The sequence below is a fragment of the Ovis aries genome, chromosome 16, assembly GCF_016772045.2.
Source record: "Ovis aries strain OAR_USU_Benz2616 breed Rambouillet chromosome 16, ARS-UI_Ramb_v3.0, whole genome shotgun sequence".
Lineage (NCBI taxonomy): Eukaryota > Metazoa > Chordata > Mammalia > Artiodactyla > Bovidae > Ovis > Ovis aries.
Genome location: NC_056069.1, coordinates 71,190,031 through 71,209,280, shown reverse-complemented (window position 1 = coordinate 71,209,280; position 19,250 = coordinate 71,190,031). Strand labels below are relative to the sequence as shown.

General features: G+C 68.2%; 1 protein-coding gene and 1 long non-coding RNA gene across 4 annotated transcripts; one reads left to right on the top strand and one right to left on the bottom strand.

Annotated features, from left to right (window-relative positions):
• Window positions 1-1,145: 1,145 nt before the first annotated feature.
• On the bottom strand, window positions 1,146-18,666 carry TERT (telomerase reverse transcriptase). Of its 3 annotated transcripts, none has more exons than XM_027979953.2 (16): window positions 18,423-18,666; window positions 16,992-18,318; window positions 14,769-14,964; window positions 13,559-13,739; window positions 11,837-12,016; window positions 11,119-11,274; window positions 8,460-8,555; window positions 7,973-8,058; window positions 7,155-7,268; window positions 6,341-6,412; window positions 5,746-5,934; window positions 4,477-4,603; window positions 3,865-3,926; window positions 3,254-3,378; window positions 2,432-2,569; window positions 1,146-2,053 (listed from the first exon to the last, which is right to left on the bottom strand). In XM_027979953.2, exons 1-16 carry the CDS (start codon window positions 18,639-18,641, stop codon window positions 1,950-1,952), a joined length of 3,372 nt encoding a protein of 1,123 aa, XP_027835754.1. In that variant the 5' UTR covers window positions 18,642-18,666; the 3' UTR covers window positions 1,146-1,949. The 3 variants fall into 3 exon arrangements, with proteins under 3 accessions (XP_027835754.1, XP_042089905.1, XP_042089904.1); XM_042233971.2 differs by having other exon boundaries at window positions 3,254-3,308; window positions 3,865-3,918; window positions 18,423-18,646; XM_042233970.2 differs by lacking the exon at window positions 1,146-2,053 and having other exon boundaries at window positions 2,457-2,569; window positions 3,254-3,308.
• On the top strand, window positions 1,899-3,967 carry LOC121816831 (uncharacterized). Its single transcript, XR_006056560.2, has 2 exons — window positions 1,899-2,784; window positions 3,273-3,967. It is a non-coding gene; the product is annotated as an uncharacterized LOC121816831 (long non-coding RNA).
• Window positions 18,667-19,250: the final 584 nt, after the last annotated feature.

Genomic DNA, 19,250 nt, shown 5'->3' with positions numbered 1-19,250 from the left:
CACCCCCCAGACCAGGGACCCAGCAGCTGTGTGGTCCACCCCCGACCAGACCAGGGACCCAGCAGCTGTGTGGCTCACCCCCCACCACGGGACCAGGGACCCAGCAGCTGTGTGGCTCACCCCCGACCAGGGGACCAGGGACCCAGCAGCTGTGTGGTCCACCCCCGACCAGGGGACCAGGGACCCAGCAGCTGTGTGGCTCACCCCCCACCAGGGGACCAGGGACCCAGCAGCTGTGTGGCTCACCCCCCACCACGGGACCACGGACCCAGCAGCTGTGTGGCTCACCCCCCACCACGGGACCAGGGACCCAGCAGCTGTGTGGTTCACACCCTGCCCCCCATCAGAGGGCTCAGGTTGAAAGCTGCCCCTCACCTCTGAGCCCCAGCCCTCCTGGGACAAGCTCTCTGGGACAGCTAGCCACCACCAGGTTAGGGGCTCGCCGCACCTCTCCACGACCTCAGGGCCACCTGTCTGCCCAGGCCCTCCATGTGGCCCCCAAAGCACAACCCTTGGCCTCGAGCCCCGTGTGGCCACCAGAGGTCTCACCCTCAGGGACCCGAGCAGCGCCCTTCTCTGCACTCCCCGGCCCAGGCCTGTGCTGCTTCTCCGCCCAAGTCCAGCTCAGTGGACAGAACGGCACGTGAGCAATGGAGACCCCGGAGTCACAAGGAGACAGGGTCACCCGGGGGTCAGGGGGCAGCCCACGTGGACACACAGGCACTGCCGCCCGAGCCCGTCCGCCTGCCCAGGTCCAGCTCGTGGGGACAGGTGGGGGACAAGCACCCTGGGGGAGGGCCGGGCCCATGCCTGGACCCCATGTTTCCAGCCCGCGCTGTCCACTCCACGGGCCCTCTGGAAAGACAAGAAGTCCGGGGCCTGCTGTGAAGGGACGGGCAAGATCGGGGATCCTAGACCTCAGAACCTTCGTGTCCACCGTCTCCCGAGTGTGCATAGGGCACGGCCGAGCTGCTGCAGGCAGGGTGGGTGCTGCGCCAGCCCACAGGGGCGTCCTCTCCGGCCCCCTGGCCCCTCCCGCCTCACCCTGCCCCCAGGATACCCCCCTCCAACTCCTGCCAGGCCAGGGACCCGGGAGCATCTGACACCCCTGGGGTGTGTGTGTTTATAACCACAGAACCTGGTACTGACGGACACGCCTTTTAATACAACCATCCAGAGGAAAACAGCAACAAGCTGTGGAGACGGCAGGCGGAGGCTCGCTGGCCTCCTCTGCCGTGGTGATGGGGGGGTGGGGGGTAGGAAGAGGCGCAGATGACCCCGGCCCAGTGCTGAGCGGGGACCAGGTACCCATGGAGGCGAGGGGGGGGGCAGGCAGGCGTGGGGGACGGCGGGGCCAGGGGTGAGGGCGGGGACCCCACCAGCTGACTGCGGGGAAGACTCAGCAGGCTGGACTTCGAGCTCAACGGGTGGAGGAGAAGGCGTTGACCGAGGGCCGGGCAGGGACTAGGTGCCCGCGGAGGTGGAGGGGCAGGCAGGCGTGGGGATGGTGGGGCCAGGGGTGAGGGTGGGGCCCCCAGCAGCTGACTGCGGGGAAGGCCCAGCAGGCTGGACTTCGAGCTCAGCGGGTGGGGGGAAAGGCATGGACCAAGGGCCGGGCGGGGCGCAGGCGCACTGTCAGCAGCGGGCAGGGCCCACTCAGCCCCCGAGACCCCCCGAGCCGCTGGACAGACGTGTCCTCACTCCAGTGCAGGGGAGAGGGGTGACAACCCCCCCCCAACTCCCTATTCCGATACCCAACCACCCTGCCAGGCTCTCCCGCACGTCTTGCCGGGCCTGGCGGTCAGCTACTGGAGATGCATGGTCTCTGGAGGGGCACAGGGCAGCGGGGCCCCCTCCCCAGGGCTCTCGGGGGGGCCCCGGCTTCGCCATGGAGCAGGCGCCTCCCATGGGCTCCAGAGCCCACCCCTGGCTGTGGGCAGGGCTGACGGTCAGTCCAAGATGGTCTTGAAGTCTGCGGTCACAGCGGGGTTGGCCGCCGCCTCCAGGGCGGCACGTGTGGGCCCTGGGAGCTGCCGGTGCAGCCGAGCTTGGGCTGTGGAGAGGGGGATGCACTCAGAGCCCCTTTCGGGGGGCGCCAGAGACCGCTGCTTACCAGGCACACCACTGAGGCCACGCGGGCACCCACGCTGGGCCGGCTGTGTGCCGGCGAGCTGGGGGGTGGGAGCCTCAGCAAGGGGAGACAACCCATCACGCCCGGAGCCACGGGGGCAGCTGGGCAGCGCCCGAGGGGACACAGGTAGGGGGCTGGTGGGCAGACGCCGCGGGGAGGAGGCCCCGAGAAGGGCCGTGAGAGGCGGCGTGACCCGGCTGGGTGTGCCCTGGGCGGGGCGGGGCTGTGACCCCGGCTCGTGGAAACTCCTGGGCCCACCCACCTGCCCGAAGGGGCCGCCTTGTGTCCGCCCACACCCACCTGTCCGGAGAGCCCCCAGCAGGCGGCTGTAGGTGGCGCGGTGGCGAGCCAGCTTGTGCAGGAAGGCGTGGAGACACAGCCAGTGTGCCGCTTCAGACGGGAACAGGCCGGAGGCGCCCCTGGCCCCCAGCGACGCCCCTGGGGACACGCATGACTGAGGCCCTGCCCGACGCCGCGCTAGGGAGACCGGGGCCTCCAGGCGGAGAGCCCTCAGTGCGCTTGTGGGACAATGTTGGGGGCGGAAAACCAGCGCTTTCGCCCCAGGCGCAACCCCGATAGGAGCCCAGGGAATTCTGACAACAGATGTTTCCTTCAACTTCTCCAAGAAACCTCCACGAACAAGGACAGTGACGGTAAGTCTGCACAAGCCTCACAGGCCGCACAGCCGGGACCTCGGACGGGTCCTCAGGGCCCTGGCCGAGGCCGTGGGGGCGGGCACGGGGATGCCCCAGGAAGGCCGAGCTGAGGGCTGGTGACCCCAAAGCACACGGGGGTCCCTCAGCAGGCTCCTCCCCAGTGTGGGCAAGGGCGGCCCAGGGCCTCCTGCTGCCCGCTGGCCTGGCTGACCCAATGCCCAGGGCACCGAGACAGGAGGGCTGCCCGTGAGCAGGCGGGGCACGCAGGGGAGGATCCCCAGCTGGTGCCTAGGTGCCTGGTCACTCCAGGCTGGCAGCGGACGACAGGCCAATGGAGGGCCTGAGCCGCCAGCAAGGTAGAGGCGCCCTGGCCCCGTCTCCTGCCCCATCTCCTGCCGGCGGGTGTAGGTGACTTGCAGCTCAAGTCCCCGCCCCCGCAAGCCCTCAGCCCCGGGCGCCCAAGCACCTGCGTTTCTGGCTTTCAGGAGGGTGTAGCCTCGGGACGCCGTGTCCATGATGACCTGGAGAAAGAACGCGGGGCTGCTCCCGACCGGCTGGCTGAAGGGCAGCTGCAGCACGCAGGCGTGGAACCTGGGGGCGGCGGCCCCGTCAGGACACGCCCCCCCCACGCTGCCCAAGAGGGGCTCCACGGAGACCATGCAGGCCGAGCCTGGCTCGGGGTCCCGGTTAGGGGTGGATGAGCCCCGGACTCCACAGTCAGCTGCCTGCGCCCCAGCTCAGCACCTGGCGGGTGGCATGGCCCCAGGGCGGGGAATGTTCCGGAAGCTAGTCTGTGCCAATTGGTGCGGCTTCCCGCTGCCCCTCCTGGGGGCACCTGAGGGCTGGGGGCCACCGCAGACACTGATCTCTGCTCCCTGCCCTGCCCTGCCCCGCCCTGCAGCCCTCCCCCTGTTGACGAGACCCCTGAGTACTCCCTGGGGACAGAGCAGCATTCCCAGGGTGGACAAGGACACCAAGGACTCAGGGGCTGCCTCATCGCACTGGGGAGCAGCGTGTCCCCCAGGTCCCGGGCGAGCGCAGCACTGCGGCTGAGGCCCCATCCTCCACCAGACGCACCTGTAGGCCTGCAGCAGGAATATCTTGTACACGTTTGTGAAAACCGTCTGGAGACTGTTCACCTTCAGAAAGAAAAGAGAAGAAAACGCTGGCGGCACCTCTCGCTTTGCGTTCCTGAGTTTGCTTTATGGCCCCATCAAGCGGAGCAGGAAAAAGGGTCGCCCCGGGAAGAACCCAGTGGCCTCTCTGGGGAAACCCACCAGGTCCCCAGGGGCCCTCAGAGGCGGCCAGGCCCGCGGGAAGGGAGAGGGCGGGAGCCTGGCAGGACGACGGTTCAGGCCCCAGGGGGACAAGCAAGGGCCACAAAGGCCCGGCCCAAGGGGACGAGCAGGGACAAGGCGAGGACGGTGGGGTGAGCGCTGTGGGCACAGGCATGCACACAGCTGCACAAGCATCCACACCCACACGCTCGGTCACGCATACACGTGTGTGATGACCAACGTCCTTTCACACACAGGCACACATGCGCACCCACACGCTCAGTCACACGTACACGTGTGTGATGACCAACGTCCTTCCACACACAAGTGTGCACCTGCCCACCCACTCCCCCAGGAAATACAACACATGGGGGGCCAGCTGCCCCCACGCCCCGCGGCCCTGCCCCCCAACCTGCAGGTCCAGGAAGAGCCCGTGGCACTTGAGCTGCAGGACCGCCAACAGCTTGCGACGCATGTTCCTCCCGGGCTTGAAGCCCTGGGTGAAGGTGAGACTCGCTCTGATGGACGTCCGGGCGTAACTGTGAGACAGGGTGGGGTCCAGGGAAGCAAGTGTGTCCACCCAGCACTGACCCACACCTAGATGTCCCGCCCCTCGGCTACACTGATCGGCCAGGAAGGCTACCTGTCCCCCACACAGTCACAGCTTCACGGGCACCCAGACAGGACAGTGGGCGGGTCATGACTCGCCGGCGCAGTCGGTGCGTGGACACGCAGGGAGTGTCGGGAGCAGCAGGTGGACACACGGAACCACGGACGGCAAGCGTCCGCCCCGCGTCTTCCCAGGGAGCGCCTGGGGGCAGCCCCCAGCCCCCCAGCAGGACTGGGCTAGCAGCGCAGGACAGGGTAGCCCCATCCAGCAGCGCCCCGAGACGGCTCGCTCCTCACAGAGCAGAGGACACGCTTGCAGCCACACTGCTCCTCAGCCCTCCACGTCTGTGCAAAGCCTGGGGCTCGCTGCACCATCCCAGGGTGAGGCGGGGGCAGAGGGCCGCCAGGGGCTCAACTGCATCCCCAAATTCACAGGGTGAGCCCGCCCCCGCGGCCGTTCGGGGACAAGGCCTTTGAGAAGATGACTAAGGTCAAACGAGCGCATAAGGGGGGCCCTAACCCACAGGGACGGGGCCCAGGAAGAGACGCAGAGACGCTGAGCACACGGGCCCTAACCCACGGGGACGGAGGTCCAGGAAGAGACGCTGAACACGGGCCCTAACCCATGGGGACGGGGCCCAGGAAGAGACGCAGAGACGCTGAGCACACGGGCCCTAACCCACGGGGACGGGGGCCCAGGAAGAGACGTTGAGCACAGAGGGTGACCACGTGGTGCTAGGGGCGCAGACGCATCCACACGGCCCGGAGAGGCCGCAGGAGGGATCGGCCGGCGAGGGACCAACAGAGCCGAACACGTGCCCTGAAGCCCCACCCCTGACGGACCAGAGGGGACCATGAACCCCAGAGCCCAGTGAGACCTGGGGCTCGTGTCCGGCAGGTCCTGCCTCTCCGGGTCACGGCCACACGCCTCGCCGGGAACACGCTTGCGCCCGAGTCCACTACGTGGCTCCCTTTCATGAAAAACGCTCAGAAAACCGCTGACTCGGAGAGCCAGTTCCCGCCGTCCACCGTGTGGCTTCTGACCCCCCAGGGCCCCGGGCCCGTCACTCACCTGGAGTGGTCACCATGCACCTCCAGGGTGCGAGTGTCCAGCAGCAGGCCACACCAGGGGAACAGGCAGTGGGCCGGCAGCTGCAGGGGCGCCACGCCGCCCAGGGCCCCAGGCTCCACGGGGAAGTTCACCACCGTCTTCCGCAGGTTCACCTGGCAGCCGTACTCGGGCACGCCACGCACCAGGGTCCTGTGGCCGGGCACCGTGTGAGCGCCGGACGGACAGGGCCACACTGGGTGTCTCGGGGGCGCTGGGCAGCGTACCCAGCACCCAGAGAGGCAGGCAGGCCACGGAGGGTGGGCTGGGACCGCGGGCCCCCACGGAAGGCTGGACACGGTCTGGCTCTGTGGAGCGACCTGCTGCTTGTGATCAGGGCCCGGGGTGGCTGGTGGCAGAGGAGGGGAGCAGGGGCGCCCCAAGGCCAGCCCTGAAACGTGAGTGGACGCTGGGACCATACGCCAGGCTCTTGGAGCCCTGGGACCGCGCCACAGGACCCTCCCCAGAGGTGCGGGGACACACAGGAGGACCTTGTTCACACGCCTGCAGGACACGAGCTGGGAGGCGCGTGCAGAGACGCACACACGGGGGACCTCACCTGAGGAAGTCTGTGGCCCGCGTTAGGTGAGGGGTGACCAGCAGGAAGTCGTCCACTAGGCGCAGAAGCACCCTGGGCATGGAGAGAGCCCAGGGTGAGGGCAGACCCTGACACACCGCCACACGCCCACACACGCCATGCGCCCCCGGCGTCCTCCCGGGGCGGTGAACGGTGCCAGGTGTACTGTCTGAGTTCAGCCGGACGCGGATAAAGTGATCTCCAGAGAGCCAACCCCCACCAGTGTCCATGGGATTCGGCTCCGGCCGGGACGAGCAGGGCCCAGCAGTCGGGCTGGGAGCGGACGGGTTCAGTGCCGCCGACACGCCCTGGCCACGGGGCAAGCCACGCTCACTCCCTGCTCGAGGCCTGCTGAGCACCTCCTCCCAGCCGCGTGTAGCACCCTCTGCACCCAAGACCGGAAATAGAGGGGCCCCAACAAGGCCGCGCCCGCCGCCACGGGGCCTGCGCCCACCAACACGGGCGTGTACCCTCCGCCACGGGGCCACACCGGCCAGCACGGGGCCTGCGCCTGCCCGCACAGCCGTGTACCCTCCGCCATGGGGCCACGCCCACCAACACAGGGGCACGCCCACCGCGATGGGGGCCACGCCCACCAACACAGAGGCACGCCCACCGCCATGGGGGCCACGCCCACCAACACAGGGGCACGCCCACCGCCATGGGGGCCACGCCCACCAACACAGGGGCACGCCCACCGCCATGGGGCCACGCCCACCAACACAGGGGCACACCCACCGCCATGGCGCCATGCCCTTTGCCACGGGGGCCGCGGCCGCCGGCCCGGGGGCCGTACCCGTCCTGCTGGACTCCGGGGAAGAGCTTGTTCTCCATGTCCCCGTAGCAGAAGCTGCAGAGCAGGGTGGACAGGATGGAGCCCTGGGGAATCCCCTGACACTGGATGTAGGACCTGGGGGGCAGGACGCGGTCAGCAGGGGGGCTGGCCACGGCAAGCCTCACGTTCACATCTGCACACGCGCGCGCAGACACACAGGTGTGCGCGCACCGCTCCCACCTGGGGACGCGAATCAACACGCTTGTCACACCCCCCACGAAGCCCTGCCACACGCAGCACGACCCCGCTCCACGAGGGGTGGTGGCCCTGGGGAGGAGTCAGGCTCCAGGCCTTTCCCGCAGAGAAGGATCTCCTCCGCCTGGTGCCATTTCCACGCGTGTGCAGGCCTGTGCTCGCGTGCGAACTCGCCCCTGCTGCGCAGCAGGCACCGCGCCTCCCCAGGAGTCTGCGCTATTTTATATTTTACCGGAACTGCCTTGCCGGGAGCATTGTAGTTACTCAGAACCTAATGATAACGAAGGCACATCCTTTAAGCAGAAAGCCCCCTGAGCCTGGAGCACATTCACGACCCCTGAGAAGGCCCCAGGGTCTAGACCGACCTCTAACAGCCGAGGCCACGAGCCCGAAGCCCCCTGGACCCAGAGGGGTCTCACACGGGTGCCACCAGAGCAGATGCGCTTTCACACACGTTAAGAGAGCCCCCCGCTGCCCTCTGACCCCGAGCACGTCCCGTAAGTGGAGGGCCGTGCGCTGCCACCCTGTCCATGGGGCTGGGGCGCTGAGCGGGTGCTGAGCGGGCAGGCGGGGCCCAGACCTACCTGCCCCCGATCCTGATGACGTGGCTGCGGACCAGGTGCAGGAAGAGGTTGAAGAGGCTGCTGCCAGGCTCGTTCAGGGAGCAGCTCTGCAGAGGCAGGCGGGGCGCTGGGCTGGAATGGACGCCACTCTGGGCCAGCAAGTGGCCCAGGGGAATGGGCCCGCACCCAGGGAGGCGGCAGGGAGCCCCACGTGCGACAGGGAGCCCCGAGGGCCCAGGCCCCGCTGGGGAACCCGCTCACACAGGAAGTGCGTCCCCACAGGGCTCAGTCAGGGGCAGGTCTGCGGGGCAAGCCCTCTGCCCTCCTGGAGGAGGTGGATGCACCTTCTTGTGGCCTCAAGGCCAAAACAGAGGGAGAAGACGGGCAGCAAAGTGCAGAGGGGCCACGGACGGCGGGGGTGCGGGAGGCCTGGGAGCGGGAGGAGGTGTCCTAAGGCAGGGGCGCGTCTGCACCGGCCAGCCCTCGGGGTGTGGGCGCCCACACCCACCTGCTCGATGACCACGGCGTCCCTCAGCGAGCCCATCACCTGCAGATGCTCCACGAGCTGCCTCAGGTACGGCTGAAAGTCCGAGAAGGTGGACACCTGCCGGCCGAGGACAGGGTGAAGTGGGTGGACACCCCACCCCCGACAGCATGGTGTTCAGGACAGCGGTCAGAGTCTGGGGGGCTGGCCACGGCCACTGTGACCGGGCAGAAAATGCCAGGCCGCCGGGGGCGCCGGGGAGGTGTGGACACAGACGGGCTGGGGTCTTGGTTTTCAGGGTGCATCCCACCTCCCCCCTGACCTCTCCCCAAGGCCGGGATCCACTGAGCAGAAAGACTGTGGGGTTCAGGGCCACTAAGCAGCAAGAACGAGTTTCGGTGAACTCCGGGGAGTTGGTGATGGACAGGGAGGCCTGGCATGCTGCCGTCCATGGGGTCGCAAAGAGTCGGACACGACTGAGGGACCGGACTGAACTGAAGCAGCCGGGACTGACGGCGTCTCGGGGGGGCTTGCAGAGCAAGGACCCTCACTCAGGCACCCCAGGAGCCACGCTGAGCTGAGCACGCAGTCCTAGCAGCCAGGGGGCTGGGCCTGGGGGCCCCTTGCAGCGGACACCGGGGAAGGGGGAGTGGGGCAGGCCAGACGCCACGCTGTCCGCAAGAAACCCTTGCAGGACTCAGGTCACAGCGCCACTGTCGGGGAGACACCACCCGCCGAGGAGGACTCATAAGCCCACCCGTTAAGGCTCCCGTTCAAAGTCTGCGCTTTGTGGAAAAACAGGCCCAGGTGTGACCAAAACCTCTCACACGACAGATAGACACAGGAGGAGACTGCCTGCGGGCCGGGGAGGCGCCAGTTTCTGGAATTTTTAAAATCAGTCAAGATAACACTGCTCACACAACAGGCAAAGCTGAGGCAGTCAACCAGAGACCGGGAACCTGTGAGAAAAACCAAACCTGAAAAACAGGCTGCCCAGCTTAAGGGCTGGTTAGATGCGTTTAAAACTAGAGACAGAGAAGGGCAGACGCGTGAACCAGAAGACAGGCCTGCGGAGTCCAGACTGGAGGAGAGACAGGCACATCGCAGCATCGGTGCACAAGCTGGTTCAAAACAGGCCCCAGGGACTTCCCTGCGGCCCAGTGGCTAGGACGCCAAGCTCCCAAAGCAGCGGCCCGTGTTCGGTCCCTGGCCAGGGACTCATTCCCCACACTGGAACTAAGATCTGGGGCAGCCTAATTAATTAATTAAAATAAACCGGCCCCGCCTGAATGCGGCAGCTGGGATAACAAACGTCCTTCCAGAGCAGGGGTCAGGCGGACAGCAGGCGGGCCGCGCAAGCGCAACACGGTTTCAGGCAGAGAAGCTGGGTCCGTCAAAGTGAAAAGCATCTGTTCACGGAGCCTCCACTTGCAACGGCAAAGGCAGGGTAGGCTGAGACAGCATCCAGGAGTGCCCAGAGGCTTGTCCCGAGAATGTGGGCGTATCCCCTCAGACAACAAAGGAGGCAGACGGCCCCACGTGGGGAGACTGGACGGGCGCCCCCAGTGCCCCCAGAGGACGTGCCAGCCGGGCGGCTGACACACGAGGTGCCCAGAGCCCGGTCCCCTGGACCTGGTCCCAGAGACGGGCCTGTGTGGTCCCACCTTGCGGCCTGGCTGCAGGCTGCAGCCCTGCCCTTCCGGGCCCCCAACACCGCCCGCTGGACCCTCTGAGGCCCGCGGGACCACACCTGGCACCTCTCGGGTGATGTCTCCTAAAATGACACAAGCCTGGAATCGGCCCCACAGGATTTGGGACAAGGGTTTGTCTCCACAAACAGCGCATCACAGGGCTGGTGGCAACCGCCTGGATCCACATCCAGGCATGAACCAGCAGACGCCCACCCGGCGGAAGGCTAGGCCTCACCCGGTAGCATCGGAGGCCGCCACACTGGGCCCCAGACCCCCGAAACTGGACCGGAGGGAGAGCATGCTTGCTTCACATCACAAGGTTAGAGACAGGTGAGCCTGCTGCCTGTCGGAGGAGGAGGCCTGGGGGGCCGGGGGGCGTCCTCTGGGTGCTGCCCCACCCGTGCCACACATCCAAGATCCCCCCAAGCTCCCTGCATCACACTCCCTGGACTCACAAACACGCTCAGCGGTGCCTGGGCCCAGGTTTCCTGTGCGCCCTCCCCAGCGCTTCCCGGGAGTCCACCCACGTCTGTCTCCGGGTACACACGCTGCTCTGAGCAGGAGACAAGCGCTAGCAGCCCCCGCGGCCTCGGGGTCCACCCAGCGCCCGCGTCCTCTTCCAGCCCTTCCTGGCCTGAGGCCCCCATCGTTGGGGGGAGAGGCGGCCCCGCCGCCCACCCCATGACGCACGTACGTGCAGAAGGCGGCGCAGCCTCGGAGTTGCTGAAGGACGCCCCCCCGCCCCGCCCTCACCCCCACCCCCGCCCCGGGGCACACACGGTGCTGCTCTGTGGCCGTGGGGACACCTCGGGACACCCGTGTGGCTCTGCTGCCGCCAGGGTCCCCCACTCACGTGCAGTCAGGCCTAGGGCAGGGGCGGACCGGATGGGAGTACCAGCAAGAGTGGTCCTCGCGGCTCCACAGTGCCGAGCGTGCGCCCCCCGCCCCCGCAGGCCACGCCCCCGGCACTGCACAGGCCCCGTGGCTCTTACGTGTCTCCTGAAAGACTTGCACACGCGCCCGCGCGCGGTGCGGACCACGGCGCAGCGGCGCACGCAGTACGTATTCTCCTGCGGCTGCAGCACGTTGGCGATCACCTCTGCCAGCCTGTCCTGGGGGAGGGCATCGTAGGCCCCCACCACGTCCGCCTATGTGGGAACAGGGGGCCTGAGGACACGTTCACCCCTAACCCCGAGTTTTGGGTCCGGCTTGTCCTGACCTGCCATCAGCCAATACTGGGGTGAGTTGAACATGAGGGATGGGCAGACCCTGTACCCCCATCCCTGCCCCCCGGGGGCTCTCTCTGAGACTCCCCTTGCCCTGGACTCTGAGCACCCCTCGGACTGGCCTGCATGCTCTCTCTGAGCTGCAGGCTGGCATCCTGACGACCAGGGCACAACACAGGGCAACCCGCCCAGGGTCCGAGCAGCTGTCTCCTTCCCTGGAGGGAGGGCAGGAGCCCCGGGGAAGTGGGGTGCACTCCCAGAGTACTCCAGAGGCACAGAGCCTCTGCCCCGGGAGCTGGGCCCCTGTCTTGCAGCTCACAGAAGCTGAGAGTCACGTTTAACATGGACGTGACCCCACCAGGGGTGACCCATCCTGGCACACACGGGGCTGTAGGAGGCGGTCACTTCCCACATCAGCTGGACCAGACCCACAGGGTCACCTGCAGCCCTGGCTCTCTCCACAGGGGTGGGGATGGGCGCCCACCTTGACGAAGTAGAGCGGAGGGGCTGGGCCCCGGGCCCTCAGGGGCAGCACGAAGGCCCTCCAGGCCCTGTGGATGTCGTCCATGCCCAGCACCGAGGCCCCCAGGAGGCCGGGACGCCGAGCTCGCTCGTAGTTCAGCACCGCGAACAGCGTCTTGACCCGCGAGCTGAGATGCTGCACCTGCGGGCCCAGCCCAGACGGGAGTGTCGCCAGAGCAACTATGGCCAAGGGGACTCGGGGTCAGACAGCCCCAGGGGTCATCCCCAAGGGGACACCAAGGGTCAGACAGCCCCCAGGCACCGTCCCCAAGGGGACTCGGGGTCGGACAGCCCCAGGGACCGTCCCCAAGGGGACACCAAGGGTCAGACAGCCCCCGGGGGCCGTCCCCAAGGGGACACCAAGGGTCAGACAGCCCCCGGGGGCCGTCCCCAAGGGGACTCGGGGTCAGACAGCCCCAGGGGTCATCCCCAAGGGGACACCAAGGGTCAGACAGCCCCAGGGGCCGTCCCCAAGGGGACACCAAGGGTCAGACAGCCCCCAGGGCCGTCCCCAAGGGAACACCAAGGGTCAAACAGCCCCAGGGACCGTCCCCAAGGGGACACCAAGGGTCAGACAGCCCCAGGGGCCGTCCCCAAGGGGACACCAAGGGTCAGACAGCCCCAGGGGCCGTCCCCAAGGGGACACCAAGGGTCAGACAGCCCCAGGGGCCGTCCCCAAGGGGACACCAAGGGTCAGACAGCCCCAGGGGCCGTCCCCAAGGGGACACCAAGGGTCAAACAGCCCCAGGGGCCGTCCCCAAGGGGACACCAAGGGTCAAACAGCCCCAGGGGCCGTCCCCAAGGGGACACCAAGGGTCAGACAGCCCCCAGGGCCGTCCCCAAGGGGACACCAAGGGTCAGACAGCCCCCAGGGCCGTCCCCAAGGGGACACCAAGGGTCAGACAGCCCCCGGGGGCCATCCCCAAGGGGACTCGGGGTCAGACAGCCCCCAGGGACAAGGGACAGGTCCCTGCTCTCTGCTGCCCCCTGCCCACCAGCCCCCCTCAGACCCCAGAAAGACCATATGGCCAAGCTGTCCACACCCACTTCAGACCCCGGGTCTCCCCAGGGACCCATCCTCGGATCACGGACACCACTTGTGGAAAAGGCAAGCAGCCAAACCCTGGGTCCCTCCCCTCGCCTGGTCCCCCCACCCAGCAAAAGGGACGCTGCCTCTTGGGGGACACCCCCACAGCGGGTGAGCCATGCGTCACTGCTCATGGACAAGCCCCCACCAACAGTGACGGCTTCTCTTTGTCACTAATGGTAGAATCACCCCAATCACTCCAGGGGGCTCTGGAAGGGGCAGGAGCTGCTGGTGACGCAGGGATGGCGGGGGGGGCGGTGTTGGGGGACAGTCACAGGGGCCAAGCACAGGGGTGAGTTCCTGGGGACCCCAGCAGGCTGGTAACAGACGTCACATACCCCTCTGCCCGGCATCCCGAGAGCACAATGGCCCCCTGGGGGATTCCAGGAGACGGGGGCACAGAGGGGTCTCGGAGCCCGGCTGGCACCCTGCAGGACAGGCCTCACTGGGAGCTCCTTCTCTGGACCTAGGAGTCCTCTGGCCATGCCCCCTGGCTCCTCAGGACCTCACCGCAGCCCCCAGACACCCCGGGACTTTGGGCACAGCCACTGGGCCTGGGTTTCAACGCGCTTGGCCCAGAACAACGTGAGCAGCGACCTTCTTGTCTCTGGGCGGCGCTGGGGCGCCCTCGACACAGCCCACGTTCACGATGGGCCGCAGCCCGCCGGGCTTGGGGACGAAACGGAGCCTGGACGTCAGCAGGGCCGGCCTGGCCTCCTGGTGCTGCCTGACCTCTGCTTCTGACAGCTCTCGAAGCCGCACACGCTCCAGGTGTTGTCTGAAACAGAGGTGCCCGCAGGCAGCCAGGGCAGGTCAGCCTGGTGGGTGCCCGTGCCCGTGCAGTGGGCAAAGCTCATGGCCGGCATGCCCGGTTCCTGGTGGACAGAGCTCAGACCAGAACTGGACAGGATGGCTCGCTGGGGAGACCCTGGGGTCTGGAGTGGGTGTGGGCAGCTTGGCCATCAGGTACTTCTGGGGTCTGAAGGAGGCTGGTGGGCAGGGACCCCACGTTCTCCTCCTGGAACAGGCAGGGGGTGCTTGGTGGAACCCCTGGGAGGAGCAGAATCGTCTCCCCACGGACCAGCCGGTTCCTTGTCATCTGTAAGCTTCAGCCTTCACCCCAAAACCATCCACAGGGATGGGCAGAGGTCCTCCCACCTCTTGGCCGTTGCAGGGAGTATGCTCCCTGGGCTGGTGGCCCCGAAGGAAGCCCGTGGCGGGACTCGAGCGTCCACCAGGCGGGGGACAGGCCACAGGGGCCCCACAAGAAGAGCTGGGCTGCCCACTTCAGTTTACATGTCAGGAAACGCTTGAATCGGGTGCCTTCATTCAGACCCACGGTAAGGGCCTCAAGAGGCTCCCCAGATGCCAGAGGACACGGGCCCCGGCCCACGTGCTCAGGGACCCCGATCCACTCCTGACTCAGGGACCCAAGCCCATGTACTCAGGGACCCCGGCCCACGTGCTTGGGGACCCCCACTTAGCTCCTGACTCGGGGACCTCGGCTCCGCCCCGACCCAGAGCACCTCCCTCGCTCAGACGCTCAGCCAAGATCTCTCGCAGAACGCCTGGAAAGGCCCAGCTCTTATCTCAGGTGGCTCCCCAACCCGTCCCGGCTGGGTCCCTGTCCACTGACAGCCACCCAGGCCTTCACAGAGGACACAGACGGCAGGAGGGGACAGAGCTCATGGCTGCCGCGCGGGCACTCAGCCCCTGGGGAGCCTGCTTCACGGTGCCCCCAGTGCCCCCGGCGGCCGGCGCAGACAGGCGGGTCCGTGCGTGCAGGCGCGGGTGTCCCCCCGCGTACCTGACGCCCAGGCGCTGCAGCTGGCTCCAGACGCGCTTCCGGAAGAAGAAGAGCCGGTTCTTCTGGAACGTGGTCTCCGTGACGTAGAAGAAGCCCCTGAGCAGCTCCACCACGTAGGCGCCCATCAGCCAGCGCAGGAAGCGGCCCAGGACGGCCTCCCGCCGGCGGTGCTCTGCGGCAGGCACGCGGCAAGCCCCTGGGAGGAGAGAAGCCGGTGCTCGCCCTCCACGCTGCCCCCGCAGGCCGGGATGGTTGCCCACGGCCTCCGAGTCCACAGCGACTAGGAGCAGGGGGCAGAGAAGGCGGGTAACTAGGCAAGGAGCCTCCCCAGATCACGGGCTAAAGTGATGCTACCAGATCGCTGCACTTTGATAGAAAATGTTTTTAAATGAGGTTCCCCTTTCTTTTTCCTCTTGCGGCTACTGGAAAATGCTGAATGAGTCATGGCGCTCACGTATGCTCCTGCCGGACAGCGTGGACCCAGAGCCCCAGCACTTGTCACTGCGCACACAGACTAGGGGAGCCGGGGCTGCTGTCCCCGGGGTGGGGGGGGATCAGGGGGGCTGCGCTGCAGTTTCAGGCATCACCACTGGGCCGCAGGGGCTGGAAATGCCCGGGGGGTTGCAGGCTGAACACGAGGGGCACGTAGAGGCGGCCCCGAGTGCTGAGGAATGCCCAACGCTGCCGGCTCCGGACACACGCCCCGCGGGCCTCTGTGGTTTACGCTGTGCCACAGGGGCCTCAGCGCTGACAGAGCCAGGGCCTCACCGGCAGAAACCGGGTCAGAGGACAAGGAAGGGGGCCTGGAGGCGGCCTGGGGCAGGACGGTGAGTAGCCAGCGAAGGAAAGAGGAGGGGGTGAAGCCACGCCCACACGGACTGCGAGGGGCCAGTGAGAGCAGGGCTGGCTGAGCCGGAGACAGTTCAGCTGCGATCCGATCCCAACACGCGAGGCTACGGCTGGAAGGAAGCCACCCCGAGGGCGACGGAGAGCACACAGCTAGCTCTAGACGAGACACCCACACACACACGTGAAAAAGTGCACACCGGGAAACGGAATAAGAACGCAGGAAGAGTGGCAAATTGGGAGGATGAGAAAGACGCGCCCAGACCGGGTCAGCACAGAGAAGTGTAAGGCCAGGGGAGCCACACAGACGGTCAGACGGGATCGGACAGACGCGCAGAAGGTTGGCTCAGGGCCGCGATACGGCACCTACACTACGCGTGCTCACGGGACAGGAGAGGCTGAAGGTAAAACCCAGATAAGGGCAAACAGCATGAGCAGTAAACACTGGCGAGTGGGGAGGCAGGGAGACAGACTTTAAGGTAAAGAGAGTCGCTAGACACTCGTGGTGGCAACCCACTCCAGCGTTCCTGCCTGGAGAATCCCAGGGACGCGGGAGCCTGGTGGGCTGCCGTCTCTGGGGCTGCACAGAGTCGGACACGTCGGAAGTGACTTAGCAGCAGCAGCAGCAGACACTCAAGAGCAAAGCTGACTCATGAGTCAACGAGGGGGCCAAGCCTGGCTCCAGCTCTGGGTGTCAAGCTCTCAGGACTTCAGGGGTCAGACCGGGGAGCGCTCGGAAGGGGCTGGTCCTGCTGCTCCTGGCTCTGCCCGCACACGTGCTGGGCGGTGGCTGCATGGGAGGAGCCCCACATCACACCCAGACCACCACACAGGGAGGGGCCCCAAAGGCCCAGCTTCACGGAAGGTCCCATTGCTCCCCAGCAGCTGCCCGCTGTCCTGGGACCCGGCCGGCAGCCGGCTCTCCCCTCTGTGCCCGCCCAGCCCGGGGCCTCGGTCAAGGACACAGTCCTCCCGCGCCGGCCGCCAGTGGCCCTGGCCTGGTGGACACACAGGAGAACTCACTGGGTCTGCAGACGGCTGACCAGAGCCGGCTGGGGAACCCCGAGCCTTACCTCCCAGCCCCACCCAGGAGGGTTCTCAGCCCAGCTCCCACTCCTATCAGGGGGCATCGTTCAAGGCAGTTAACCTTGAGGTCAGAAACAGAAGATGAACCACCGAAGCCACGCCCACCGGGGCTCCAGGTGCCCCACCTGCAGGTGCGGCCCTGCCCTCCACGAGTCCCCCTCTCCACTGCCCCTTCCCAGGCCCAGAACCTCCATGAAGTCCGGTATCCATGCAAGTTGGGTGGGAGAGAGGGTCAGAGGCCGAGAGCGGAGATGGGGAGCTATTGAGAAGCACCCCCTCCAGAAGCCTCACCTGGGCTCGCGCGCAGCCACGCGCAGTCCTGCACCTTCATCTTCCACGTGAGCTCCTGCTGCGAGAGCCTGCCGTGCTTCCCCAGGGAGAGGAGCTTCTTCACGTTCCGCAGGAAGCGCCGCTCGTTGTGCCGGGAGCCCCAGAGGCCGGCGGGCACCAGGCGGCGAAGACAGGCCCGCAGGAGGCCGTACACCTGCCAGGGGCTGCTGTGCTGGCGGAGCAGCTGGACCAGGCGCCCCGAGCTCGCCTCGCCCTCGGGAGCAGCCGCCGGCCTCTCCGAGGGGCAGCCGCCCGCGTCAGGGCGCTTCTGATGGCCTGGCCCCGCCGGGGGCGCAGAGGCCGGCAGCGGGCAGTGCGCCCTGAGCAGCGCGCCATAGGGGCACCGCGCGTGGTTCCCAAGCAGCTTCCGGAACAGGGGCCGCATCTGCCAGTAGCGCGCGGGCAGGCGGCGCGGCCGGCGGGGAGCCCCTGGCTGCCCGGGCTTCGAGTCCAGAAAGATGGTTTCCACGAGTGTCCGCGCCCCGGCCAGGCTCGGAGGCAGGGAGCAGAGCAGGAAGGAGCGGCGCAGCTGTTCGCCGCCTCCGGAGCAGTAGAGGAACCGCTTGGTCTCAGCGCACGCTCCGGCACCCCGCTCGCCCTCTGGGGGTGACAGCCGCCAGGACGCGGAGCTGACACCCCGGTCGCCGCCCAGAAAGGGGCGGCAGGGCCCGGGCACGTTGCCCTCCCGAGACTCGGCTTCCACAGCGTCTCGGGTAGGTGTCACCACGCGGGGCGGGCCGCGGGCCAGCTGCCCTTCGAGATCCCGCCCGGGCTCCAGGCCGCGCCTGGGCCTCTTGGCTGGAGGCAGTCGTCCTCGCGCGCTGCCCCGACGCCGCCTCGCGCCCTGGGCCCGCGCCTCCAGGGGTGCCCCGGCCTCCCCGTGGCCGCCGTTCGACGAGGCCGGGCGCGGGAGTCCGAAGCCCGCCCGGGTCCCGCCCACTTGCCGCGTGGGCCGAGGAGCGGCGGCGGCGCGGAGGTCGTAGAGCGGCGGCCCACACACCTGGTAGGCGCAGGTAGGGGGCACCAGCAGGTAGAGCGCGCAGCGCGAGAGCAGGTGGGTGAGCACGTCGTCGCCCACGCGGCGCAGCAGCAGCCCCCAGGCGCCGCTGCCGCGCAGCGTGTCGGTGACCGTGTTGGGCAGGTAGCTGCGCACGCTGGTCGTGAAGGCCACGGGCGGCCCGCCGCGGGCCCCGGCCAGCAGCGTGAAGCCGAAGGCCAGCACGTTCCTCGCGCCGCGCTCGCAGAGCCTCTGCACGACTCTGGCCACCAGCTCCTTCAGGCAGGACACCTGCGGGGACAGTCCGTGCGTCGCGGGGGCCACGGGGCCGTCCCCTCCCACCGCCTCCGCCATCACCCCGCCGGGCCCGCCCAGGCTCCCCGGGGTCGGCCCACCTGGCGGAAGGACGGGGCGGCAGGGGGCGGCTGCGCGTCCCAGGGCACGCACACCAAGCACTGCGCCACGAGCGCGCGGAAGGCCGCCGGGTCCCCGCGCCGCACAAGCCGGCGGCCCTGGGGCCGCAGGCGCCGTACGAAGGCGGCCAGGGGCAGCACCTGCCGGTAGCTGGCCCGCAGGAGGGCGCGCACCGCCCGGCACCTGGGCGCGCGCGGCATCGCGCGGAGGAGCAGGGGTCCGCGCGGAGGAAGGGGCGGGGCCGGGCGGAGGAAGGGGCGGGGTCGCGGAGGCCCAGGTACGACGAGGCCCTGGCCCCCTCCGCGCGGCTGCTCCCGGCGGCCTCCGCAGCCCCGCGCCGCCGGCCCGCCCAGGGCGCAGGGGTCGCGCGAGGGGTCGCACAGCGGAAAGGCTCTGTGGTACCGAGGGAGGGGACCAGAAGGCAGGGTCCCTGGGCGGGGGGGGGGGGGGGGGGCCTGGTGTGTTCGGCGTCCCCGGGGAGCAGGTTCTTCGGGTTGGTTGCTTTAACACGCGGGCCGTGACCGTGCAGCGAGGGATGCTCTGGGGTCCAGAAGGGGCTCATGGCAGCGAATGCGTAACTTTGTGCGAAGGAGAGAATGGACCACCGCCCCTGCCTGGCGGGCCTGGGGACACCGAGGGGGCACAGATGCATCCTCGACCATTCCGCAGGGGAGTTCCTGGAGCCTTCCCCGGCGCGGGCGGCTGGCGGCGGGCGGTGGGCAGCGGGCAGCGGGCAGTGGTCAGCCTGCAGCGGGCAGCCGGCAGCAGCAGCACTTGCCTTGCGGGCTTGGGTTCCTTGGCTCCAGGCT

What these genes read in the sequence shown, in the direction of transcription:
- TERT (XM_027979953.2), bottom strand. Translation starts at nt 18,641, where the DNA reads ATGCCGCGCGCGCCCAGGTGCCGGGCGGTGCGCGCCCTCCTGCGGGCC. An exon ending in ACGCCGTGGTCATCGAGCAG is followed by an intron (nt 8,059 to 8,459) that starts GTGGGTGTGGGC and finishes CTGCCTCTGCAG; the next exon opens with AGCTGCTCCCTGAACGAGCC. An exon ending in CCCGGAGTCCAGCAGGACGG is followed by an intron (nt 6,413 to 7,154) that starts GTACGGCCCCCG and finishes CTCCATGCCCAG; the next exon opens with GGTGCTTCTGCGCCTAGTGG.